This window comes from Spermophilus citellus (assembly GCF_964194105.1).
Source record: "Spermophilus citellus genome assembly, chromosome: 1".
NCBI lineage: Eukaryota > Metazoa > Chordata > Mammalia > Rodentia > Sciuridae > Spermophilus > Spermophilus citellus.
This window is the reverse complement of record NC_138182.1, coordinates 85,464,590-85,489,467: the sequence shown is the minus strand read 5'-3', so window position 1 is coordinate 85,489,467 and position 24,878 is coordinate 85,464,590. Positions and strand designations below refer to the sequence as shown.

General features: G+C 36.9%; 1 protein-coding gene across 3 annotated transcripts in view; it reads right to left on the bottom strand.

The window, feature by feature from the left end:
• LOC308648164 (gamma-sarcoglycan) overlaps positions 1-24,878 on the bottom strand; it is an 86,619-nt gene that overhangs the window by 2,501 nt on the left and 59,240 nt on the right. For all 3 annotated transcript variants that reach the window (XM_081292847.1, XM_081292849.1, XM_081292848.1), the window contains exons 5-7: positions 20,854-20,973; positions 9,877-9,949; positions 2,042-2,165 (exon numbers count right to left, since the gene is read on the bottom strand). In XM_081292847.1, coding sequence (XP_081148973.1) covers positions 2,042-2,165; positions 9,877-9,949; positions 20,854-20,973 — 317 coding nt within the window. The remainder of the gene's footprint in view (positions 1-2,041; positions 2,166-9,876; positions 9,950-20,853; positions 20,974-24,878) is intronic.

The window sequence follows — 24,878 nt, the reverse complement described above, 5'->3', positions numbered from 1 at the left end:
TCAGCCATCCCAGTATGCTTACTGGAGGGAATTAAAATAGGTTGTGGTTGGGCATAGTTTTCTTCCTTGCTGACAAGGTTAGGTCCTTCGTTTATTTCATGTAGCTGTAACCCTGGAATTGCAATCTTAATCAACTGGTGTCTGTCTGCTTTCTACCTTCTCCCTGAGACACGGGCCCTGCTGTGCATGGTGCGAACAGTGTCACAGGCAGAGCTTGCCTTACTTACGTGGCCTGGCACATTGTTAGAGTAGAGGAAATCAAATGGAAATTATTGTTTGAAACTCAGGTGTCCAGTACATGAAGTTCATTGGGTCCTTGCTTTTCCCCAGTGTTTTTAACTTGTTGGTTTCTTTCCCTTTCCTTGCGGTTAATTGGACATTTTTTTTTCTAGTTGTTTTCTAGCTGTTATTTCTTTTCCTACACTTTCAGCAAACGTTTATCACTGGCAGCCCACATACCTCTTCCTTGCTCGTTTTCATTTGCTCTTAGGGGACAATATTTGGTTGGGGGGGGGAGCTGAACATCTACCACTTCACTTTGAACTAGCTCCTAGTAATAAGAAATATCAACTTTAATTATGGGTCTGATCATGTGCTACTTGTAAAAATGATGCCTTAAGTGACACCATTTCAACATTAAGATCAGTTTAATGTTTTTTGAGGATAATACATTTTAAGTGCATAATGATGCTATGACTCAACAGTGGTATTCCAAAATTCTTGTTTTCCATTTCTGCTTTATCTGTTCTTTGTAAGCTCCAGGTGCAGGGGGTTCTCCAGGTGACATTTATGTCCACCCGTAGGCAGCTAGCTGTTAGGTGCTGTCCACACACCCTGTAACAACCTCTCATGGCCTGTTTGAGGACAGTACATGTGCATCTCAACTGCACCTTCCTATTAATATTGATGTCATTTCAAAATATTGTATTAATGTTTCAAGACACTGTGACATTGTTAAGCAAATATTTTCCTGCTTGATAAATGAGGACCCGGGAGAGCCACTGAACTTTTCTGAACTTGGGTAATGATCCTGACTGGCAGCTAAATCCTTAGGCCATTGCACTGTGCTATCTGTGCAGGGTCTGCATGTTGTCACAGGTATGATGGTCCGACAGGGCTGGGGAAGGAGTGTAGAGATCCATATACCCTCTCCTTGTACCAACAGCTTCCACAGACTGATTACATGCACCGGAGGCATAAGCAGTATAACCTGCACCATTCACTGCAAATTGTAGTTAAGTTGGAGCTGTTTAAAAGAAAATCCATGGACCTGTGCCTTATCCTAAACACATGAAAATACCTAGGGACAGGTGAGAGAAGATGAGATCAGTTGTTTGTGCACATTTGTAAGACAGTATCATGTGATTGGAATCAGCTTTTCTGCCAAACCCTGGGTTTTTTCCCTAGAGCTTTAGGAACATCCCTAGCATGCCTTATTTTCTGGCTGAATGAAATCGAGTTTTTCCTTTTAAAAATAAACAGTATTCCAACAAGTGACATCGAGTGACATGTGCTCCATTGTGTCATTATGACTTTGACTTCTAAGAGTGGTGTTTTATTTCTAGACTTGAAGTTCCAGATTATATCCCTATTGTAGTTGACTTTCAAAAAATGCTCTTATTTTTCACCTTTCATCTTCATTTAAACTTAATTCTGTGTTAGTGCTCTGGGCATTACCAGACAATGATTGTCATTTATAGATAACCCCCAGTGACAGCCAGCCTGAGAGTAGTTGGGTCACTAGGAAACGGCAAATGATATTTTCTGTAAGCTCTGAAAGTTGGTAATGTTTTTACAAAGTTGAAAAAAATAAGAGATTTGGTAGCACAAATGCCAACGAAAGCTGTCCTGGTCTAATGTGGAATAATTCTCACCTTTCTTGGCCCTTTCAATGCTGAAGTGTCTTTTGCTTTCCTTTCACATTTTCTACAATATGGATTTTATGATGTTTCATTAGAGAACAACCCGAAATTTAATATCTGATACCTTGATGGACATGGCTCAGGAATTTCATCACAGGACATACATAGGATGAACTCACCATTCCATCACTGCTCTGAAAAATGATGTCCATTTGAGAAAGTGCCTCGATTTTCCCAGCTTGAGCTTTAATATGAACCCCCCTTGGGGCATCCATGCTCAGACTCCGTGTGGGGGATTCTAACCTGAAGTGAGAAAAATGAGAAAAAGAAGCCAAGAAAAGTTATTACTTAAAAAGCCACCCTTGAGCCAGGTGTAGTGCTGTGCACCTGGAGCCCCAGCTACTTGGGAGGCAGAGCCAACTGTATCACTTTAACCCAGGGGAAAGGAAAAAAATAGCCACCCTAACAATCCCTCAAGCAATGGCTTATCATAGAAGGTACAATTAACAAGGGATATAGAATCTTTGAGTCGTTCCTAAATGCCGACATGCTGTGCAGTATTCATTGATAAATCAAAAAATAATGTGTAGTAAAGAAAGAAATGTGCTATCAACAAGAGCCTATGTAATTAGTGTCCTTTAAAAACATAGACAGTCCTAATCCTGTGCAGTGTTCAGCTGGTATGATTAAACTTGGAGGCATTCCACACCAGAAGAAAAATTCCATTGTGAAGGACTTCGTAAAACTATTAGAGTATTTATTTAAAACACAAACTTATTTGGAAAACAAAAAACTGATTCAAGATCAACACATGCATTTGGCACATGTTTGGCCTAGGTTTTCTTTCTCCTTCCTTTTTTCTTTCTTTCCTCCCTTCTTCCTCTTTCCTCCCTTGTTCCCTCTCTCCTCCCTCACTCTTTCTCTTTTCCCTCCCTCCCTCCCTCCCTTCCTTTCTTTAACTTAGAAAGATTGCAGGGCAGATGAAAAGATTTCTTTTGGAACAATACTGAAGTGATTAAAGTGAATAGAATAGAGTTGGCCTCAGCTGGCTTTGTTTTAGCAAAATTTATTACAATCTGATACAGGAATATACAATTCAGAAAATATTTTATTTGCCTCTACCTGGAGAAAAATAAATTTCCACCAGATGGCACAATGTGATCACTGGAATATTTTTTTCAGCTGTTTAGCCCAAAAGTTTGAAAAGCTCAGTTCACGCTAATGTGTCAAGATCAGCGAGAGGGGGCTGGGGTTGTGGATCAGTGGTAAAGCACTTGCCTAGCACATGTGAGGCCCTAGGTTTGATCCTGAGCACCACGTAAAAAATGAATAAACAAATAAAGGTATTGTGTCCATCTACAACAAAAAAAAATGTTTAAAAAATCAGTGAGAGGGACAATAGACAGATATGCAATTCAAAATTCTTTGCAATGTAAGGTAGGACTGGATGGGAATAGGGTTAGGAAGGCGAGAGAAAGAGGTATGGTTTAAGGAGAAATGCCTTAAGAATGAATTTGCTTTTAAATTAATATTAATTTGATAAATGGATTTTTTTTGATGCTGGGGTTCCAACTCAGGGCCTCACACATGCTAGGTAATCGCTGTACCACTGAGCTACTCTTGGTAGAGGGTTTTTTTTTTTAATATATTTAAAATTTTTTTACTTATAGATTCACATGATATCTTTATTTTGTTTATTTATTTATTTATTGCTTATTTAATTTTATGTGGTGCTGAGAATTGAACCCAGTGCCTCACACGTGCTAGGCAAGTGCTCTGCCACCAAGCCAACAACTCCAGCCCCTTGGTAGAATTTTAAATCAGATGGAGACTACCTTTAGTTGGAAAATTATTTACCCATCACTATGATAGAAGACAGATTTCATTTTTGTACATATATCAGAGCGTATAAAAATTTTACTTGCCCCACATTTTGAAATCTTGAATATGAGAAAACTCTTAAAAGACATTTATGGAATTTATTGGTCATATTAGGTTAGGCTCCACTTATGGGGAAACACTTTGTGTATCTAAATGTACTTGCTCTGGGGGCTGGGGTTGTGGCTTAAGCGGTATGCCTGGCATGCGCGGGGCGCTGGGTTCGATCCTCAGCACCACATACCAATAAAATAAAGATGTGTGTCCACCGAAAACTAAAAAATAAATATTAAAAAAAATTTCTCTCTCTCTCTCTCTTTAAAAAAAAAATGTACTTTCTCTGGTCCAGCTTGCTAGTTTGACCTCTGCTAATTGCCTACACTTTTCCTGTCTGGATGGAAGGGAAGGAAGGAAGAACACATAGGCAACTCTGAGAGGCCTGGCTCATTTAAGCAACCCATGCATGCCCTAGGAGGTCCCAGTGAAGCTGAATGTTTCCAAGACCAGTTACTAATTAACAACAATGAGTTCAAAATGACCATGTACTACTGCATGGGTGGAAAGATGTGATACCTTTTCTCACCATCAAAAATGGTCCCAGCCAACATTCCTCCTACAATAGACAGGTTCACAAGAGAGAAGCATAACAGATTTGTTTAATCCAAGTTTTACATGGCACGGGTGCATTCAAGAGGGGTGTCCCAAGACCCAGGGAGACCTGTCCGTTGTGCTTAGGTGTAATGAAGAATGGACAGCCATGTAGAAACGTGGCTGAGTGACAGGGTGTGACGCAGTGGTCACAGAGTGTACTTACACAAACTAAGATGACAATGGCCTCAGTAGGTGATATAGGCTTTTCTCCCCCACCTTTTTTATTAGTGCATTATAGCTGTTCAGAATGGTGGGATTTGTTGTTACATATTCGTGCATGCACATGATATAATAATAGAATTTGGCTAATATCACTCCCCAGCACTTCCCCCTCCCTCCCTTACTAGGTGATATGACCTTATGCGACCACCACCACATACACAGCCTATTCTTGACAGAAATATCCTAATGACTGTTAAGAACTATATCCATATGCTTATATGTACATCTCTGTGTGTGTATTTATTTTTTCTATATCAAATATTTTTGTCACTTCACAGCAGTTTTGTTCTCAGAACATAAGACCTTGACTTTGCTTTCAGAATTTGACTTACTCTCTTCTTGTTAATTCAACCAAAGATATCTGTGAAAGAGAAATTGGCTTTGGGAGACTTCACAGTTGATTAGTATCACACACACACACATAAACACACACACACACACACACACACCAATTGGTATGATTTACTTCTAATGCAGATGAGTTTTCAATTGTGCTCGTTTTTAAATAAAAATAAATAGAATTCAGTAATTTCCCAAAGCTTTGTTGATATTCATTCATTCATGAGACTGCCCCAACACAAAGACATGATGAGTGTTTGAGGAGGTGGAAATGCTAATCGTGCTGATCATGTTTCTAGAACATGGCTAGTCAATCATGTATGACTTTAATATGTATTCCTTATGTCATGTAGTGCCATTCAATAAAAGGGCAAAAGTTATGGAAAAATATGGATGATATTTGCTTTAAACATTTCAGACTTAGATTAAGCCCAAATTTTGTAAACATGATAGAGACCAGGAAGCACAAATACAATTATGATAATAAAACAGATTTTATTTGGGGGAGGGAGAACTTCATGGGTCTATCAATGGCTGAATGCCAAGTAGGTAATTAAAAGGAGGCTGAATCCTGGCATCTGTGCCTTCATTTTGTATCAGTCTCCTTCGCCTTAAACTATGAGTCAGATTCCTGCTCAGTTCTGCATGAGGACATGTTAATCACTTAAGGGGTATCTAAAACCTGGTAGTCCTAAATTTTTTCCTAATCTATCTCACCCCCCTTCAAGTGAAATACATCAAGATAAGAGTAACTAAGTTATTTTCAAGATTTGCAGGGTCATTTATCTGCCAGCTTTTACGACGTTCTGTCACAGACCCCCTGGAGTGGCACCTATACTGGTGACATATAATTTATTGATTCCAGTCATTGCTCTTTTTAAAATTTATTTTTATCTTTATTTTTTTATTGGTTGTTCAAAACATTACAATGCTCTTGACATATCATATTTCATACATTTGATTCAAGTGGGTTATGAACTCCCATTTTTTACCACGTATACAGATTGCAGATTCACATTGGTTACACATCCACGTTTTTACATACTGCCACACTAGTGTCTATTGTATTTTGCTGCCTTTCCTATCCCCTTCCTCTACCCCCTCCCCTCCCATCTTCTCTCTCTGCCCCATCTACTGTAATTCATTTCTCTCTCTTGTTTTTTGTTTTTTTTGGGGGGAGGGGAGGGGAGGGGAGGGGAGGGGGTATAGGAAGGGGACAGGAAAGGCAGCAAAATACAACAGACACTAGTATGGCAGTATGTATAAACGTGGATGTGTAACCAATGTGAATCTGCAATCTGTATACGTGGTAAAAATGGGAGTTCCTAACCCACTTGAATCAAATGTATGAAATATGATATGTCAAGAGCATTGTGATGTTTTGACTGGCTCTAGCTCAGTGGTTCCTTCGACACAGAATTTACAACCAGTCATTGCTCTTAACCTGCAGTCATCTTGGATTCCAGAACAACAGAGCCCGGTAGACCACCATGTGAGAGTACCACCCCACAAAAGAGAGCAGTTTCCCACAACAGGAACTGAGACTGCCCCAACACAAAGACATGATGAGTGCTTAAGGAGGTGGAAATGCCAATAACGCTGATTTGAACATTATACACTGTGTATATATATGAATTGAATTATCACATTGGACCCCACAACTAAATATCATTAAAAGAAATAATTGCAGTGGAAATACTACAAATATTTCAAAATTCTTGTCATTTCCACTTACTTTATACATCAGTTATTTAATGAATTCATGTTTAGTTTTTGAACCATGCTTATTTTTTTTCATTATGTCTTTACTAGTGACACCTAATTTAATTGATTATACTGGTGACATATGATTTAATTGATTCTAGACGTAGGACTGCTGGGGATGACTCTATTGGACACAACTGTTTCATAGGACCAGAACTTAGTTATCTCAACTCAGGCTTTTCATGCACACTGAGCTGTCGCTTAGCATCTCAATCCCTGTATCCCCATTAGAGTCCCAGCCCCTAGTCTATGGGATTTCCCAAGGGTACCTTGGTTTAGCTTCCCATCTGCTCTGACCATGAGCTTCTTCTTTATTACTGGGACCTGGGAAATATTCTTTTTTGTTTCTAGTTGAGTTTAATGTCTGTAAACTCTGATTAAATAAGTGTCAGTATTTACAAGTATTTGCAAAAGAGCAAATGTTTCCATGTTTGATCATTTATTTATCTGATGAAGACTCTGTAGTAGACATTATTCCCAGAAATTTACACATACTAACTTGGTTGACATCACATCCCTATGTGGTTGCACAGGATTTAAATGCTTTCTTCCCTGGGATGTCATTTCCGATCACCCTGGGAGATTTTATGTTCATCCTTCTGTACCCTTACTATAATTTGCACTTTAACAGAGCAACTAATTAAACTCTCAAATTTGTATTCATGTTTCTTTTCCAAATTGATTGTTAAATCACTAAAATAAAAAACAATGTCTTTGATTCCATACAACTAGGACTTATTATAGATTCTGGTATATAAATATTTCAATATATTTTTGCTGATGTTTTTGAAAAGAATATATTATGTATGAATGAAAGCCAGCTTTAAAGTAACATCAGAGTTTCTATTTACCTGTGAATGATTTCTCCACAGGTCATATAAATCTAGCTTCCATACAAGTTGTTCATTTTTTATTCAAGAAAATAATAACTATCTTCTTTCTATGACTAACATTGAGCAAACAAACTTTAAATTGTAATAAATCCATATATTTCAGAAACCTATTTATAAATGAAGTGTGATCTAAACCTTCCAAAAATCATATTAAATATTTTCTTAGGTCAATTAGGATATTTTGGAATCTTTTTCAGCTACTCACGCAGGAATAGTAATGCAACTGGATGCAGAAATAAAAAAGTGAAACAGTTTAAGAGTTTGCAGAAGAAAATATGACCATCATACAATCAATCATGGAAAACTGATAATAAATAAAAGAACAAATCTCAAGGGTCTATTTGGGTGCTGGGCACAGAGATTAGGATATACATGGGCTCTAGAACTGGATCTGAATTTGAACTATGGAACAACTACATCTTTAGTTTTGTAACTTAGAACATGGTACTACCTTGATCTATTTTCTTCCTTTACAAAATGGGGATAATACTGTTTACATTTTGAGGCTGGGTTGATGATTAAATGAGATACATTATGTGAAAGCCCCAGGCATAGTTACTGGCAGTCACAGGCATTCAATAAATTAGTTAATACCTTCCATTCTTACCAATGCCTCAAGTAATTCCTTGCAACATCAAGGAATATATCAAGGAATACTCAAGTAATTCCTGAGTATTTGCTCAGTCTCTTTGGTTATAACACTTGGATTATATAATTTTATGTATCACCTTTTAGAAAGCAATGGGATATTCTTTTGTCTTCTTTCTAAATAAGAGTGTGGTAAAAGCTAGCAAGTTTATGTCCTAATGGGAAAACATAGAGGAATTAATTTTGAGAACTACATATTTTAACATTTATTTTAAAAAGTGCTTTAACATCTCCAAAAGTTGTATTATTTTGCTATTTCAAAATAGTGTTAATGGGATTACTTTTAAAGATATTGAATGATTTTCCTGTCTTCAGAAAGTAAAATATTTTCTTTCCTAACTATAATAGTTCTTTAATATCAATCTTATGGTCCTTTATAAAAATTAATGAACATTGGAGTACTTTAATTATAGCCACACTTTATTTTTATGTTACAAATGTTCTATAAGGGATATGATAAATTGAAGTTCTATTTGCCTTTAATATTGATTTCAATATTAAATAAAAGGAAAAAAGTTTGAATTTCCTAACTCCTATTAGTGTGAATACCTATTTAGTATAATAACAATAATAAAAATGATGGGGATTAGTATTAATATTTAAAATACCAATTGGATGAAAAGAAATCTCAAAAAATTAGTTCGACCAAGGCCACCTGGGCGGTCCATGTAAAGCTGGGATCCCTACTGTACCGTGTTTTCCCTATTATACATAACAGATTATAATATGCTAATTGTCCTGTATATACTTCAACTTTTAAAAGTGATTTACAGTGATATATTGGACTTAAAGATCATTTATTTTAAAGGCTATTATTTGGTTTTTGATATAAAACACATATATTATTGGAATCGACATTACCATGTGACATTCAGTAGTCTGGGAGAGGTGAAATACACACTGGCACACAGACTCTGAAGGCGAGGAAAAAAATCAAAGTAAACTCACATTTTTAAGAATGCCTTTTGCAAATTTCAAAGTCCATGTATGGGCACCATTCTCTTCCACTAAAAGGAAGAGAAAAGATTTTGCCTTGTTTGCAGATGGTGTTGAGATGGATGGTATAGCAAGAGAGGCCCTCCAGCCAGTTGGAACAACTTGTGAGAAAGTATGGGGTGGAGGGCATGGCAGCCACTCAAGTCTGGGAGGGCACATAAGGAGGAGACAGCTGCCAGGCACAGCCTAGAGCACAAAAGGCCATGAGTACCCCCTGCAGGGCTTTTAAATTTTCCTATGGTTGAAGCAGAATCAATGAAGTATTTTTAAATAGTTTGCAATGAGCAAAGTCACTCTGATATCAATGTGAAGGGCAACTGGAGAGGAACAGGCTGGAGGGAGGAGTAGGCTGTTGGAATAGTACAGAGCCTGAGTCAAAGCAGTGGGGACAGGGAGAGTGAAGAGGCCTGGAACTCAGAGAAAAGAGTAGTGTATAATCAATAGAACTTTTGTCTTGTTTTGGAGTTCAATTAATAATGACTGGTTAAGTGCAAAAAGTCAATGAAAATAAAGTCAACTAATGCAGTAAGAAATAATCTGGTAACAACTGCTGACATATTATTGCACCACATACCCAGTTATCTTCTGTAAGAGTTTGTTTAAATTGGAACAAAAATTCTTACCTAAGGTCTTGAAATGGGTCGGCTCTGACAAGGGGTGTCTCCACCGAGTGTTCAAAAAGAGCTCCTTCAGGCCCTGAACAAAAACCAAAGATGTGTTCAGAACCAAAGCAAAATAAGTGGCATCAAAGAAATAAAACTTTCATTCGACACAGGTTGAGCATCCCTAATCTGGAAATCCAAAATACTCCAAAATCTGAAACTTTTTGAGCACTGACATTGGTGTCACAAGTGGAAATGTCTACACTGGACCTTATGTGAGAGGTCACATGCAAATCGTATAATGTTACCTTCAGGCTATGTGTTTAAGGTGTATATGAAACAAACAAACAAACAAAATGTGTCTTCAGACTTGGCTCCCATCCCCCAGATTTCTCATCATGTATTAATTTTTTTTTTTAAATCTGAAACATTTCTGGGCCTAAGCACTTTGGATAAGGGACACTCAATCTGTAGATTTTGTTGTTTGTTGCTGAATTTGTACAGATGTTTCAGTCACAGAAAAAAAAAAAAGGCACAACTTCTTCTTTACTTTTCTAGACTACAACAACATCCTATCAACGAAATGTGATTTTCAAAGTGATTCAAAATCAGTGGGTTTATTTTTAAACTAGAGTACGGTACCTGTATCAAAATGAAAAGAAATAATTCCTGTTAAAAAATGCATTTGCATTTATGTTGTAGGCAACGATAAGTTAACTAATTATCTAGATTTTATGTGTAAAAGTTGTGTTGTGCATTTATTTCTAATGCATAGAATAATTAAAAAATTAAATATTCAAAATAGACCTGCTAATTTCTAGCAATTGGTACATTACCATTTTCATTAGTTTAAGAACTAATTGCATGCCAGACATTCTGTCATTTGGGGTGCAGAGATATACAGTTGAAAATGACACACTGTTATGTCCTAACTTGTTTAATACTTTGAGCCTTATGAAGTAGATAATATTTTCCCAACAAGGAAACTGAGGAACAGAGAGGTTAATTTGCTTTCCTAGGTTAAGACAGTTAAATGCAGAGTTGTAATTTGAATTTAAAGCCCACATTTTAATCTATAAGCTGTTGGATTTCTCATACAAAAATAAACTATAGATGTCTGATAGAAAGCAATGTGCCAGGAGCAAAGTGCAGCACAGTTATTTTGGTGGTCATTGGCAGGGAAGAATTACTTTACAAGAGTTGGAAAGACTTGATATGAAAAAAAAACCATTTAGTCTGAATCTTAAAGGGTGTGGACATTTATGAATGTATGTAGCTCATGGGCAAGGACTGCAAGATAAACTGTAATCTGGGGCAGGAAAGTGTCATGAGTGCACATCATGGAAATGTAAGAGATCCAAGATGTAAATGCAACTTCATTGTTCATCTAAAATATTTCTCCTCTTGAATTTTATGGATAGACATGTCTGCATGCACCCGTCATGATTTACCTTGGTGGCAGGAGCCTGGCTCAGGCCCTACCCCTAGTTCAGGCCCTGCCCATCTCAAGCCTCCTCTGGTTTAGGCCCCTCCCTGTTCTTGGGCTGCTGCTGTAGTTCACAAGTAATTTTATCTCCCTCTTGATTCCACAGGGATCTCAGAACTCATCCTCACGTGGTACAGACTTTCTTCTATAGGAAACCCTGCAACAATTAAAATGTTTATTTTCTAATCTATCATTGTACTGGTTTTGATACTGGGCATTCAAAAACAAATGCGTTTGTGAAAGTTTCCTGGACTAGGTTGAGAAATTATCCTGGGCTAAAGGTCTCAGCAGCAGCCCTTGCTAATTTAACGATTCCTAATACCTTCACTTTTCTTTTTTCTATGATGGGGACCAAACCCAGGGCCTTACATAGGTTAGGCAAGCACTCTATCACTGAGCTACACTCCCAGCCCCCAAAACCTTCATGTTTTCTCCACAATAGTACTAACTATATTAGCTTTGCTATTATAATTACTATTTTCTTTGTGATTTTACTTAAATGTGAAGACATGACAAAATATCACATTGAAAGCTCTCATTTAAGAAATAATAGCTTATGGTACATAAGTAAAAGAGATTTAAATCAGCACAAAATGAAATTTTAAAATTACAACCAGATTTAGCATGATTTACATAAAAACTAGCATCAGCTGAAATAAAGGAACACATAAATGAAGGTTAATGGTTCATGAAAATTATAATTAATGCAAATTATATTCAGATGAGAAACAGATCCCAGTATATTCTATAACAAGTCACATCTCTTTAAACTATCACTTAAGCAAACCTAAATGATAATGGGAACCATTATGTAAAGTAAGGCTATACTAAGCATTGGAGTTTCCACAATGAATTTTGCCAATCAAATTTTATAGTACAATGTTTGGTTCGCCTGAGTATAGACAACATTTTGTGTTTGGTGGAGGCAGAAAATAATTTAACTCAGTAATTTGTATGATATTTGTACATCCTCTTAATTTTTTCTTTCCTCTGCTTCTTCTGATTTGCAAGATATAAAAGAAAAAGTAAAGAACACCACAAATCAATCATTAGGCAGAGATATGCTAAGCATAGTTTTATATGAGAAGTAGATTTTCGTGTGGTTTAAATATCATCGTTGAGACATGAACAGTGCTTTGTTATGAGAGACCTAGGATGAGCTTTACAAATACAGATGGTCCCCAACTTTGGATGGTTCTTTGTATAATTGTTTAAATTTATGCTGGTGTGAAAGCAATATTCATTCTGTAAAATCAGTACTTGAATTTTGATCTTCCTAGAATCATGATATGTGGCCCCATGCTCTCTTGAGATGTTGGGCAGTGGCAATAAGCTGCAGCTCTGGTCAGGCCTGTGATCACATGGTTACTGTGTGTAAAATAGGCTGGATGTTAGATGATGTGGACCAGCTGTAGACTCATTTAATTGTTCTGATCACTTTTGAGGTAAGCTAAATTAATCTGGGAAGCTTGGTAGGTTAGATGCATTGAAAACATTTAATTTGCAATATTTCCAACTTATGATGGGTTTATTGGAATATATTGTAAGTCAAGGAGCATATATAATTTAAAAAATAATTTCTTTCCCTAACTAAGTAATAGAAATGAAAGGAATATGGACCTTAAACTCTTATGTCATTTTTTATCTATTTTTATATAAACAAATGGTAAGATGACTGAAAAAAGAAGTGTCAAGACATTTTAATCTCTACAAAAATATACCCTTTGTAAAACCAAACTGGAAACTGTAGTGTATTTCAATTGCACAAGCAATATTTTTCCTGGTGTGGGGATTGAACCCAAGGCTTTGTCTACCATTGACCTACACCCTCAGGCAATTTTTATTTGAGGATAGCTTCAATTCTTTTCCCCCTAAAAGCTGAAATCATTCAGTGTCAGTGGCACTGTTTTTTACAAAGAAATATAACTCAATAATCAGTTTTTACATACATTGCTGCGGAATTTAAAATTTTCGTTAACTTCTGATATGACCATAATTAGTGATATTGTCACATGATGGTAATGTACATATAGGCAGATATACAACCTTTAAATAAGAGCAGCAGTTTCTCTATCACTAAAATTGTAAATGTCCCCATTATATGATCTTAATTATGTCATTACCATTTAGCCTCAAAGTATATATACTCCTCAGAACCTATTTGCATGTGATAAAATGAATTTCCTTGCATGACTTCATAAAATGATTCTCAGTAAGTGGTTTTTCATCGTCAATGTAAATATATTTCCTTTATTTTTGCACTCCAATTTTAATATTCCCAAACAAATTTTGATTAAAAATATAATTGGCAAAACACTTGTTCCTTGTAGAAAATAAAACACATTTATTTGAGATCATATAACCTAAATTGTGTGTAGGAAAAATAATTCTACTATAAGATAGATGACATTAGTTAACCCATGCATTAAAGTAATCCTCTTTAAAATATGTATTGTTAATTCTGGAAAGTACAACCTAAAATGAAAAAAAAGTACAAAAGACAAATCATTGTCTTTATAATGCTAACTTCTTAATTTTTTAAAAGAATATGTCATCAAGATTAGACATGATAGATGGTCTGGTCATTTCTACAGGGAAGTCGTGGTATTTATATAACATCATTCTTCTCTTCTGGATTCTAGAACATTTTATGATAAATAACACTCATGTGGAGTTCTGTATGTAGTAAGACTGTGGTAGAAGATGTTTTGAAATGGTGGTGAAAGCAGGTGAAACATTCATGTAATAGTGTCCATCGATCAAGGTCAGAACCCAACTGGGGGGAAAATGGCTCCTATTTGCTCCATTCTTCCCAACATGCTGCTATTTCTAGGTTCTTTCAGTTACAGGGAAAAAAAAACAACAACCCAGAATTTACTATTAATAATTCTGTTCAAATAGTAGGTAATATGCACTCAGATTTTTGTATCTAAACTGATAACTATTGAGGTTCATGCCACATATTCACTGAACACTTCATGGACTGATAGGGCTTTTCAGTTGAAACAAAATAATACCATTGCCCGCCTCAGTGCCAAACTTCCACATAAAAGCTCTACTACCTCCCATTCTACTCACATTATAACCATTTCAACCATCTCTGGCCTTTCATAAAAACGCTCTTGTCAAGATAGCAGTGATTGGGGCTGGGGATGTGGCTCAAGCGGTAGCGCGCTCGCCTGGCATGCGTGCCAGGTTCGATCCTCAGCACCATATACAAAGAAAGATGTTGTGTCCGCTGAAAACTAAAAAAATCTCTCTCTCTTAAAAAAAAAAAAAGGATAGCAGTGACTTCCATGATGATATACCCAAGGACAGTCTGTCATTTTCTTTTGGTTCCACATTCTGGGAGCATGGGCTCTATTGGTACCAGGAACATGGCTACCAAGATGTCCCTTCCACCACACTGTCTCCCCTTTTCACTCTTTTATTTCCCCACAGGCTCTCTTCTTTATGGCCTCTAATGTCGGCATTTTTTTTAGAGCTCAATTGGTGCAGGAAGCTCCTTTGTATCTCCAGCCTCGACTTTTGCTCTGAGCAATAACTAGATCACATATCCAATAGCTACTAAACTGACACATCCACGTGGCTGTTTCACAAGTATCTTCAACTTACATACCTAAAATATGAAAAGTTAATGCCTTATGCTGTGCAAATGTATTCTTCTCCTCAGACTTAGCCATTTTCCAGAGAGTAATGCCATTATCCAACAAAAAATATCATCTTCAATTCTCTCCTGGGTTATCTGCCACCCATTTGATCTACTGACAAGCTCTACATGTCAGATCTTAATTTGGAGGAATTCACTTCCCTCTGTACCACTGCTACCATTTAGGCAGGTCACCATCATGGATTGTTTGTACTACAATTAATGTCATCCTGTCTTAATGCTTTAATTCTTGCCTTCAAACAATCTATCCACCCTTGCAATGATTAGATTGATCTTAAAATGTATGATAACTCAAGGGGTATGCTATTCAAAACAGTTCAATGTTTTTTCATTGCATTTGAACAAATCCCACATCTCTATAATGATCAACAAGTCCTTCCATGATCTGATCCCTTTCTGTCTCCCCTCACATCAGGCTTATTTCAAACTCAAACTCCATATGATTAAAACATAAAGACCATGAAATAATTATTACATAGATAAACTCTAATAGAGAAGCTATCAAAATGAATATGAATGTCTTCAAACTGTTTTAGATTGGATTCACAAAATAAAATTGAGCTAAATGCCACTTACAAGAGAAATGCAAGCAATTGAAGATGAGGAGAATTCTAGGCTAGAAGTATAACTTAGAGACCATTTCACTACTGAGGTCTTCTCATAGATATTTAGATGGAAGTAATTACAGAGGAAGGTGATGCTTGGAGCTGATAGAACCATTTTGCATTCACAGAGGAATGTCAACATAGTTCCCAAGAGAAAAACATGGAATCAATAAATTACTCAGCCAGGAGCTACCCTTTCCAGACTTCTTGAGGCAACGAATGGCCTTATAGTTTGAGCCAGTTTTAATTGGGTCCTTTCAGCTGTAGCAGGAGGTTCATCAGCTGTCCACAGGCGCATCTCAAAGTTTTTGGTGATCTTGGATGTGGGCTTGAAGGATATGGTGATCTTTAAGAACCTTCCAGATGTCTGTCTTCATGTCTCTTTATGGGACCTGGACCTACCCATGTTTATTTTCACTTCTTCAGCCGTTGAAATCTTCCTTCTGTAGGTCTGCTTTTGTTAGTCGTAAAGAATTTGTGGGAGACACCAGCATTTCTACAGGATCTCTCTGACTTAATGTAATCCTGCTCATCTGCTCAGAAAGACATAAAGAAGTTGTACTGGGCCTATCACTAGAGCTTATTAGTGGTGGGAATTGGATACTATTACAGGACCTTCTTATTTTAAACTTAATGATGAGGAACAGAATCAGCCTACCAAATTATTATCAAGGTGCTAAAAAATACACTTGGGCAGCCTAACAATTTATCATCTGGCTGAAGTCATTTATGGCAATGGTATGGAATATTTCCTTTTGAAGACAAAATTTTTTATTATTCCTAGAATATGCTCTGTAACTGGGGTTAGGAAGAGAAGCACATTAACTTGGTCACTTGGCAACCAATTCTATTTTGAAGGGGGGATGAAGCCTAGGTTAATCCAACTGAGCTGGCGAAAGTATTTAATTTTCTCTATACATCTTACTTTTAAAACTATTCTGTAGTTTCCTAGTTGACTAAGTCTATGGCAGGTATTTACGAATTAACAAGGAGTTTCATCTTTTTCTTTGGTATTACTTGAATAACAGAGACAAATACAATGGCAAGAAAATGTTTCTAAGTCCAGTGAGGATTTACTATGAGTTAGAAGTTCAGAGAGCACTGTGTTAACTTTAGAGCACTTCACCCCTCCCTTGCAACCCCATGCTGAGAGCAGCTGTGCCAAGGAGAAAAGTGAAGCAAAGTGTTCCATTTCCTTCCCAGTCCCCAGAGTGAGACTCTCTCTCCTCTCCTACTGCTCTTCTTTCCTTGGCTGTCACCTGTTGCTACTTTTGCCGATCTGAGAAGAATCCAAAGGCTACTTAGAGTCAATCCACTTAAATAAGGATCAAACTTTCAGAGGAAGTCGTGGAGAAAAGTTTTTGTATGAGTTTATCTTGAGGGACTTAAGTTCATAAAAGCATTCTATTATAATGAACAAAACTTAGTCATAATTGTAGGGACTGTGAAATTACATAAGTAAAAAATAAATCAAACTTTTTTTTGTTTGGTGCTATTTACCACCATAGTTAGAATGGCATGAAGGATGCATTTTTTTTTCTATTTCTGTGCTACTAATCATGACAAATTTAGCTGCTAGAAACCATGCCCATTTGTTAGCCCCAGGTCCTGTAAGTCCCAGGTTCTACTCAATAGGTTTGGCTGGGTTTTAAGCTTGGGGTCTCTCTGGGTGGCAGCTGGAAAATAATCTCACCTGGAGGCTCCAGGCAAGAGGCTGCTTCTCAACTCATTTAGGTAGTTGGCAGAACTCAGTTCCCTGTGGTTGTAGGGCAGAGACTCTGTTTCCTTGCTGTCTGCCCTGGTCCTCTCTCAGCTTCCTGAGCCACAATCACCTTGACACAGAGCCCCCTCCATCTTCCTGAACAGCAGAGCAATGAATCCTGCTTGCTCTTGAATCTCTCCAGCTCTCCCTTCTGCTACCAGGCAGAAAAACTCTCTGTTCCTGAAGGGTTCATGAAGTCAGATTAGGCCACCCGGATTATTTCCCTCTTGCCATGTAAATGACACAATCACAAGAGTGACATACTCATGGATTCCACTTTCACTCGCAGGGGAGGAGATCATACAAGGGCAAAGGTCATCCTTAGAATTCTACACAATACCACAGTGGCATGATGTGGCTTTGTTCACTTAATATCTAACGTTGGCAGTAAAACAATAATAGCCATATGGAGAGCGCCATCAGTCATCTCAAGGGTGAATATCAATCTGCAACATTAAAATGATCACTCCTTGAAGTAGTGCCTGTCAGGTCGTCATCCTTGTGGTTGATTTGTACCTACTTCTTCAAGGCTGGCAAGTCTAACTGTCCAGTTCTTCTTTAGTTAGTGGTTTTGCCAGTGATCACATCATTTCTACTCCAGTTTTGACTTCCTAGAACCCTGCATCTTAATGTGACAATCAATTTTTGTGGGATGCTACACAACATCCTACTATCAGTGATCCGTGGATACTGATGTTTGTAGTGTGAAGCACTGAGGGAAAGTACTCACTCAAGGTCACATGCCTATTCACTGGAGCAGCTAGGATTGGATTCAGTCTGACCCTTAAAAAGTTAACCATTGATATATTTTTTTTTACCAATTATCTATTAATATCCATTCGTGCTCTACATTCTGCACAGAATGATAACCCTTATTTTTTCTTCTGATAAACTTGTACCCATCATTCTAGAACTTCTTTTTCCTTGGGAAATATTTTCTGACCCAGTTTGTCTCTCTTCCCATTACATCCTGGAAGAACTGACTCCTTTCTCTGGGTTGCTCCCAAATTCCTTTATCCAAACATCCTTTATTGCGTTTAACACAATATATCCAACAAGTTAACTCGTGTTTCCATCTCCCCAGCCCAAATGTAAGCAATGGAATTTAGCCTAATTAGTAAACACTAAACAAATGCTAATGAATTCCAGAAAAACATTATAGATTTAGGGTAGACCAGAGATTCTCGGCTGGGGTTGATTTAACTCCCCTTCTCCCTGAAGTTTTTGGCAGGGAATTGAAACATTTTTGGTTGTCATAAATGATGCAGTGAAGATGCTATTGGTATCTAGTATATAGGAGCTAAGAAACATTCTGCTGTTAAACATCTTGCAATGCTCAGAATTGTCCCCTTATCCACACCAAAAGCACCATCCAACTTGGAATGTTAATATTGTTATTGTTGAGAAAGGCTGAGCTACACAATACATAGAGAGTCAGACATCGGAGAGAAACAAGAAAAGTCAGAAATGTGGAATTTCTTGGTTTTCTTTAATTACAGGGGAAGCCAAGAACATATTGTTGAGCTGAGAAGAGGTAAGATCTGGTCACCCAGGTTGCCAAGGCAACAAGAACTTCATATTAGTATAATATCATAATGACAAGGAAGTTACACAGTCAGTAAAGTGGGGGTATATTTGTTCTAGTTTGCCTCACTGGAAAAAAACTCAGGATTTGGGGGAGAATTTTCTGCCTTGGACCAAAAAAAGAAAGAAAGAAGAAGAAGGCTTTGATTTATTTATTTTTAAAGGTTAACTTGAGTGTGTCTTCTAGAAAGTGTCTACGTGTTGCTGACCTGTTGCTTTTTCCATTGACTCTGATCAAATTAGCATAAGGCAGTGGCTCTCAGAGTGTGGTCCCTGAAACTACAGCACCAGCATCATCTAAAGTGTGTTCAAACTGCAGATTCTCAAAACCATTCCAGACCTACTGAATCAGAAACTCTGGGGGTGAATATAATAAATATGAGTATAATATAACAAAATGTCAAGGTGGTTTTGATGCATGCATGCCGGTAATAAATAATATAGTTGCTCTCAGTTTTTCTCATCTGTTCCACTAATGATGTTATAGCCTGACATGAACTCTGGGCCAGGGAAAGTTGACTTTCCTAATTCTCTGTGAAGGATGGCGTGGGGCTGAGGCAGTGTAAGCTGATATGTAGATTGTTTTTCCTGTGGATTCTATTGCTCTGTTCTGCAGTAATACTCTCCCCAGAACTCTGTTCTCCTTTGCACACATCAATCCATGTGATTCAGCAGTAATAGAAGAATAAAGATACTGTTAACAACCCACTCATAAAAGTGAGGAAACAGCCAACAAAGACAAAATAATTTCTTGAGGTCATGTAGCTAGTAGTTTTTGAGGTAGGAAGAGATTCTAGATCTGCAAAGGCTATATTTCTTATATAGAAGCTCCTTGATTTGTGAGGAGTTATAGTCCCAGTAAACCCTTCATAAATAAAAATACTTCAGTCAATACTATTAGCATATAGTGAACATCATAGTGTAGCAACAGAGTACACAGTGTTAGTTGATCGTCCTCGTGATCATGTGGATAGCTGGGAGCTCTGGTTACTGTGCCGCTCAGCATCACTAGAGAGGATCCGACTGCACACTGCTTCCCAGGGAGAGAAGTGGGACTTCAACCCAATATGTATTGCTTTCACCCCATCATAAAACTGAAAGCCTGTAAGTAGAACTGTGTAGGTCAGCGACATCTGTACCGGGCAATAATCAATTTCCTTTAATACTCTTTCTAGTGTCATTCATTTTGTAATATCAGAGACATTAATGCCTAGAAAATACTGCAATATTACATAATACTGTATTAGGGCTGGGTCTACTTTCTAGGTCAGAAACATCTCGTTTTCATTTGAGAGTTTGGTAATATTAATAAGAGAATAATGTTGCTATTGGTTTTCAGAATGAGACAGAAAAGTATGGAATAGATTCAGTAAGTATCTGATTGTTTATGCCTTCTACTCTTTACAGAAGTTTAGCAAGTGAATTTAGAATATGTCCTGAAAAACATTCTTTTCATTAAATTTCATCTTTTTGTTAAATGTGAGTACTATGAGAACTTATTCTACCTTTTATTCACCAAAAGTGTTTTCTTTCCTTTTTCTTTTTTTGTAGAAATGTAGGAAATCCAAATACCTGATATAATGGGAATAAAATTAACCTGAAAAACAGATAATTAAATTATACATATGTTAGAGGAATATATGATAAGCCTTTGGGTTACACCAATTGAAAAGAGAAAAAAGGGTAAAATGTGGTGGAAGCCAGGAGGGGGAAGAGATTTCACTCTCCTAGGAAAGGATAACAAGAATTTCAAAAGTTATGCCACCAAGAGAAGTTAACAGATTCGAACTACGTTTTCTTATCTAATAAAGAGTCCAGAATAAAGTTGCCAAAAATACAAATGCAGAAGTGCATTCCATGAGATATTGTCTTTCTCAAGGTTACTACATACCAGTCACCCGAAGTTTATCTGTGCCAACCACAACTTCCTTTTCATCAACAGTAAAGAGTGGCTTTCCATCTTTGGAGTTGATCTGAAACTGCTGACTCTGGACTTCTACCATTTTAGGACCTAAAGGATCAATTAAAACAGTTTATTATAAAGTATTTACCACAGGCAATGTTGAAATCCTTATTTTTTACTATGCCATGTCATCTAGTACCAAGTAACTAAACATTTAGGATTTGCTATCAATAGTTATATTGATTCTGTGACTAAAGTTTGTAAGTCTTAAGCTTAAATCTATAATTAAAATTAATTTGTCAAGCACATGCTAATCAATATCAAATAGATGCATGACCATTTAAAAGATTTTTTTGTTCATATTTATAACATTATAATATGATTCTTCTACTCGTAATTAAATTTGTATTTTTATTAACCAGCTGAGGGCTTTGTATTCTCAAGTGCAAGGTTTGTGAAAGACCATCTTACAAACTGCTCACTTAAGGGGACCAAGTTCACCCAGAAGACAGTCAACCTTGACTCTCTCCTTTGCCATCATTCTCAGAAGAGGGCCTGCCCTGCTCCAAACACTGCCATGCAAGAACTCCCTTGCATTTTTGCCCTTCTTCTGCTCTTAGGAAATTTTTGTCTTTTTCACGCCCTCTTTCTTTTCTGGTCCACTTTTCCTCCAACCTCAATCCCTTCACCTGGCTCTAGACCCACCAACTTCCAGCTCATTAATTTATTCCACAGATGACTAACTGGAGCCCACTGTGTGCTGGACACAGGAGACACTGTGCCCTCTGGGGTGTATTCCCTTATATTCATTTTTTTTTTTACCCATCTCATGCCTACGCCCAACTATGAATGAACCCTGGGCACTCATTCTTGCATGTGTGTGAGTGTGAGTGTGTGTGTGTGTATATATTTCCCAATTTCTGTGCTTCCAGTCTCTCCAATCCAGGTAGCACCATGGATCCTCTCTAGAACATAGTTTTATTATTTGCTTAAGAAACTGTAAGAATCCTCCAGTTATTTTATGCCCCCTTCATATTCTTGTGTATAAAAGGTAAGTTTATTGAGCAAGTATATTATATCTTATAAACTTTTTGTGTGTTCTCATGTTCTTCATAGTATTTATGAATATTTGGGGTAGAAATGAAGTAAATCATTTAACTTAATGTATTAATTAGTCATACACATGATCACCAGAGAATTTTTATATAATTTTATTAATTCCTACTTCAAAACTCTCCAGTAATAAATAATAAATAAATGGTTTTGATAAGAGAAGTAGTTTTAATTGAAAACTCATTTCCCCCGTCTCCTGTTTTTTAAGGAAGCCTGATAATTGAATGTATTTTTCCTGCTCTAAGACTCATGGCCAGTATTTCTCATATCTTGGTCACTGATATATGTCTTACATATTTATTATATGAGGATGGATTTGTATTAAATGATAAATACAAACTTATCTGATATGAAATCAAGGAAAGAACTGTAATAATTTACCCATTACAAGTTCACAGTTTTGGTTTTCAGAAGTTCTTATGACAACTCTAGGAAGTTCTGTTGAATGTCAGGGATTAAATTTAATTGATTAATATTTTTTCTGAAATAATAATTTTCTATACATTGATAAATACCCATCAAATGAATCTAGCTGCTTATTATTTGAATAGCAAAACCCTTACTCAAAGAAAATGCAAGAAAGTTAATCTATTCCATTCAACTCATTTATTGCATACTTTTAAAGATCCCATGCTAAGAACTGTATAGATGAATAAGAAGTAACTCATGACCTGTAGGAGTTCCTAGGCCACTAAAGAGAAAAGCATTAAGCCTAATGTCAGGACAGCCGGTAAGTGCTGGATACAAGCATGGGCAGTGTTTGATAAGGGCCTTGACAAGGAATGCGTCCTCCATCTTCTGAGATGAGAAACGGCCTCCAGGAAAAGATGAAGTCTGAGCTGACCTTGAAGGAGTGAGGAAAGGGCACTGTAGTAGGAGGAACTGCAAAGGCATTTGGGAAAATAAAGTTTCATCTCCATTTCATTAAAGAAAATGTTGGCATCGAATGTTTAAATTTAAATGTTTTCCACTTCAGAAAAAAAAATACTGTTCTCCAAGTGATAATAAACCCATGATTACTGAGTTTGTAATTAATCTTGTACCTTTCACTACCTTTCTACCATTTTTATGAACTCATTGGGTATTGATTAGATCTGGGCAAGTAATCATCTTTTGCAGAGAGATCTTAAGAAATAAAATTCTACCTTGTTGATAAAAATGACTATTAGTATAATATTTTTAATGGAAGACTTATACAAATGAAGAAAAGTTAATGGTTTTATGATCCGATTAATTTTGGTGAAAATTCTTCCTCAACATCCAAAATGCTTCATTACCAAACATTTTCCCCCTCGAAACATCTTTACTAAGATATCATCATTGAAAAACAAATATCAGAAAGTCCTTTAAAAAAAGAAATGTGTATTCTGTTGCTGCAAATATGGCATTATGAAGTACTGGACAAAACTATGATAAAGTTTGCTCTCTACTTTTTTGGTGTAATCTTGTATTATTTCATTTTACTTTATGTCTGACATTAATGATCCTTTAAAATAACCCAGTAAAGTGAAATAAAATAGAACCATCCTTGAGAATGCTTTGAGCAGACAAAACCAGTTGATCCATGCAAGTGAAAGATAACTTATACTACTTTTTGTTTATGTATCTGACAATCATAAACACAATTTAAGTGGCTTTCCAAAAAGGGTGAAAGATGATCACTTCTAACCATCCTCTGCCATCTGGAAACCCGCCTCATAATAGTCCAGCATTGTATAAGGTCTAACGTCTTCACTGTTGCTCTAAATACTTAAGCCAGCCTGTAAGGCCAGCTTCTGAGCTTACTCTTATCACTTCCTGGTTGGACAACTGTTTTTCATATGCACAATGCGCCTTTTAAACTTGATCTGATTTATTTTTGACACCTGTTTAGCCTGACCCAATTCTTGAGGCCAGTCCATTATATCCCTGCAATGTGAACTTGTGGACCCACATTGACTAGGCAGATGCTTCCAAGCTGTTCACAGGAATTGCCTTGGAAGAATTCCTTTTCCTTGTTCCTGACTTGCTTTGTTGAAGTTTGACCATCTATCTTTGTTGCAAAATCTTGGCTCTGTTTCTCATTCCTGATTCTCACTATGACTATAAACACCTCTAAAGGCCATGGCTCAGACCTGCCCCTGAAACTTTTTCCACTTTGGACCTCCTTGGATAGGTCACCTTGCCTCCTCTCATCTTTTGGAGTCCTATTCCAAGTTTAAATTCAGTTCATCCCATCATTCCTCTATTTATTTACAAATATTTATGGAATGTCTACTAAATCTATAATAGTAGCCTGAATTAATAATTGTGGCATTAGCTGGATGGAAAAAAAACATGTTCAATATTTGAGTATTGTTTAATCATATTATTATATACATAAATTCCTTGCAACATTACAAAGCCATTCAAATAATGCCATGAAGATGTTTTATTAAATTGGAAAATGATGAATTTCTGGGTAGCTGAAGACAGTGGTGGCTCTGCAGTAATCAACTTCCCCAAAATCTTCTCCCCAAACTATAAGGAATAGCTTTCCCAGCTATAAAAATTCTACACAGACCACACCCTCAGCAGGATTTGAAGAGAAGCTGAAAAATAATGGAATCAAAGGAGAAAAATGTCCAAGTGCCAGGACCACAGCTGCAGAAATTCTTGCACCATTCTGGCCCATCACAGGCTTCCTGGGAGCCTGGGAGCACTGAGAAGCCTTTGGGGAAAGCAGAGGAGCTGCAATTGTGAAGGACTTACAAGGGATGGGCAAAGTACAGAAATGGATGCAAAATAGAGCTGGGATAGAACTTGTGATATCAAGGTGCAATTCAAGTCAAAAGCATTAAACATGACAAAATGGACACTTTCAATGCTGAGATCAAGTGGATTAAAAAATAAGGAGATACAAGATCTAAAAGCACTATCAT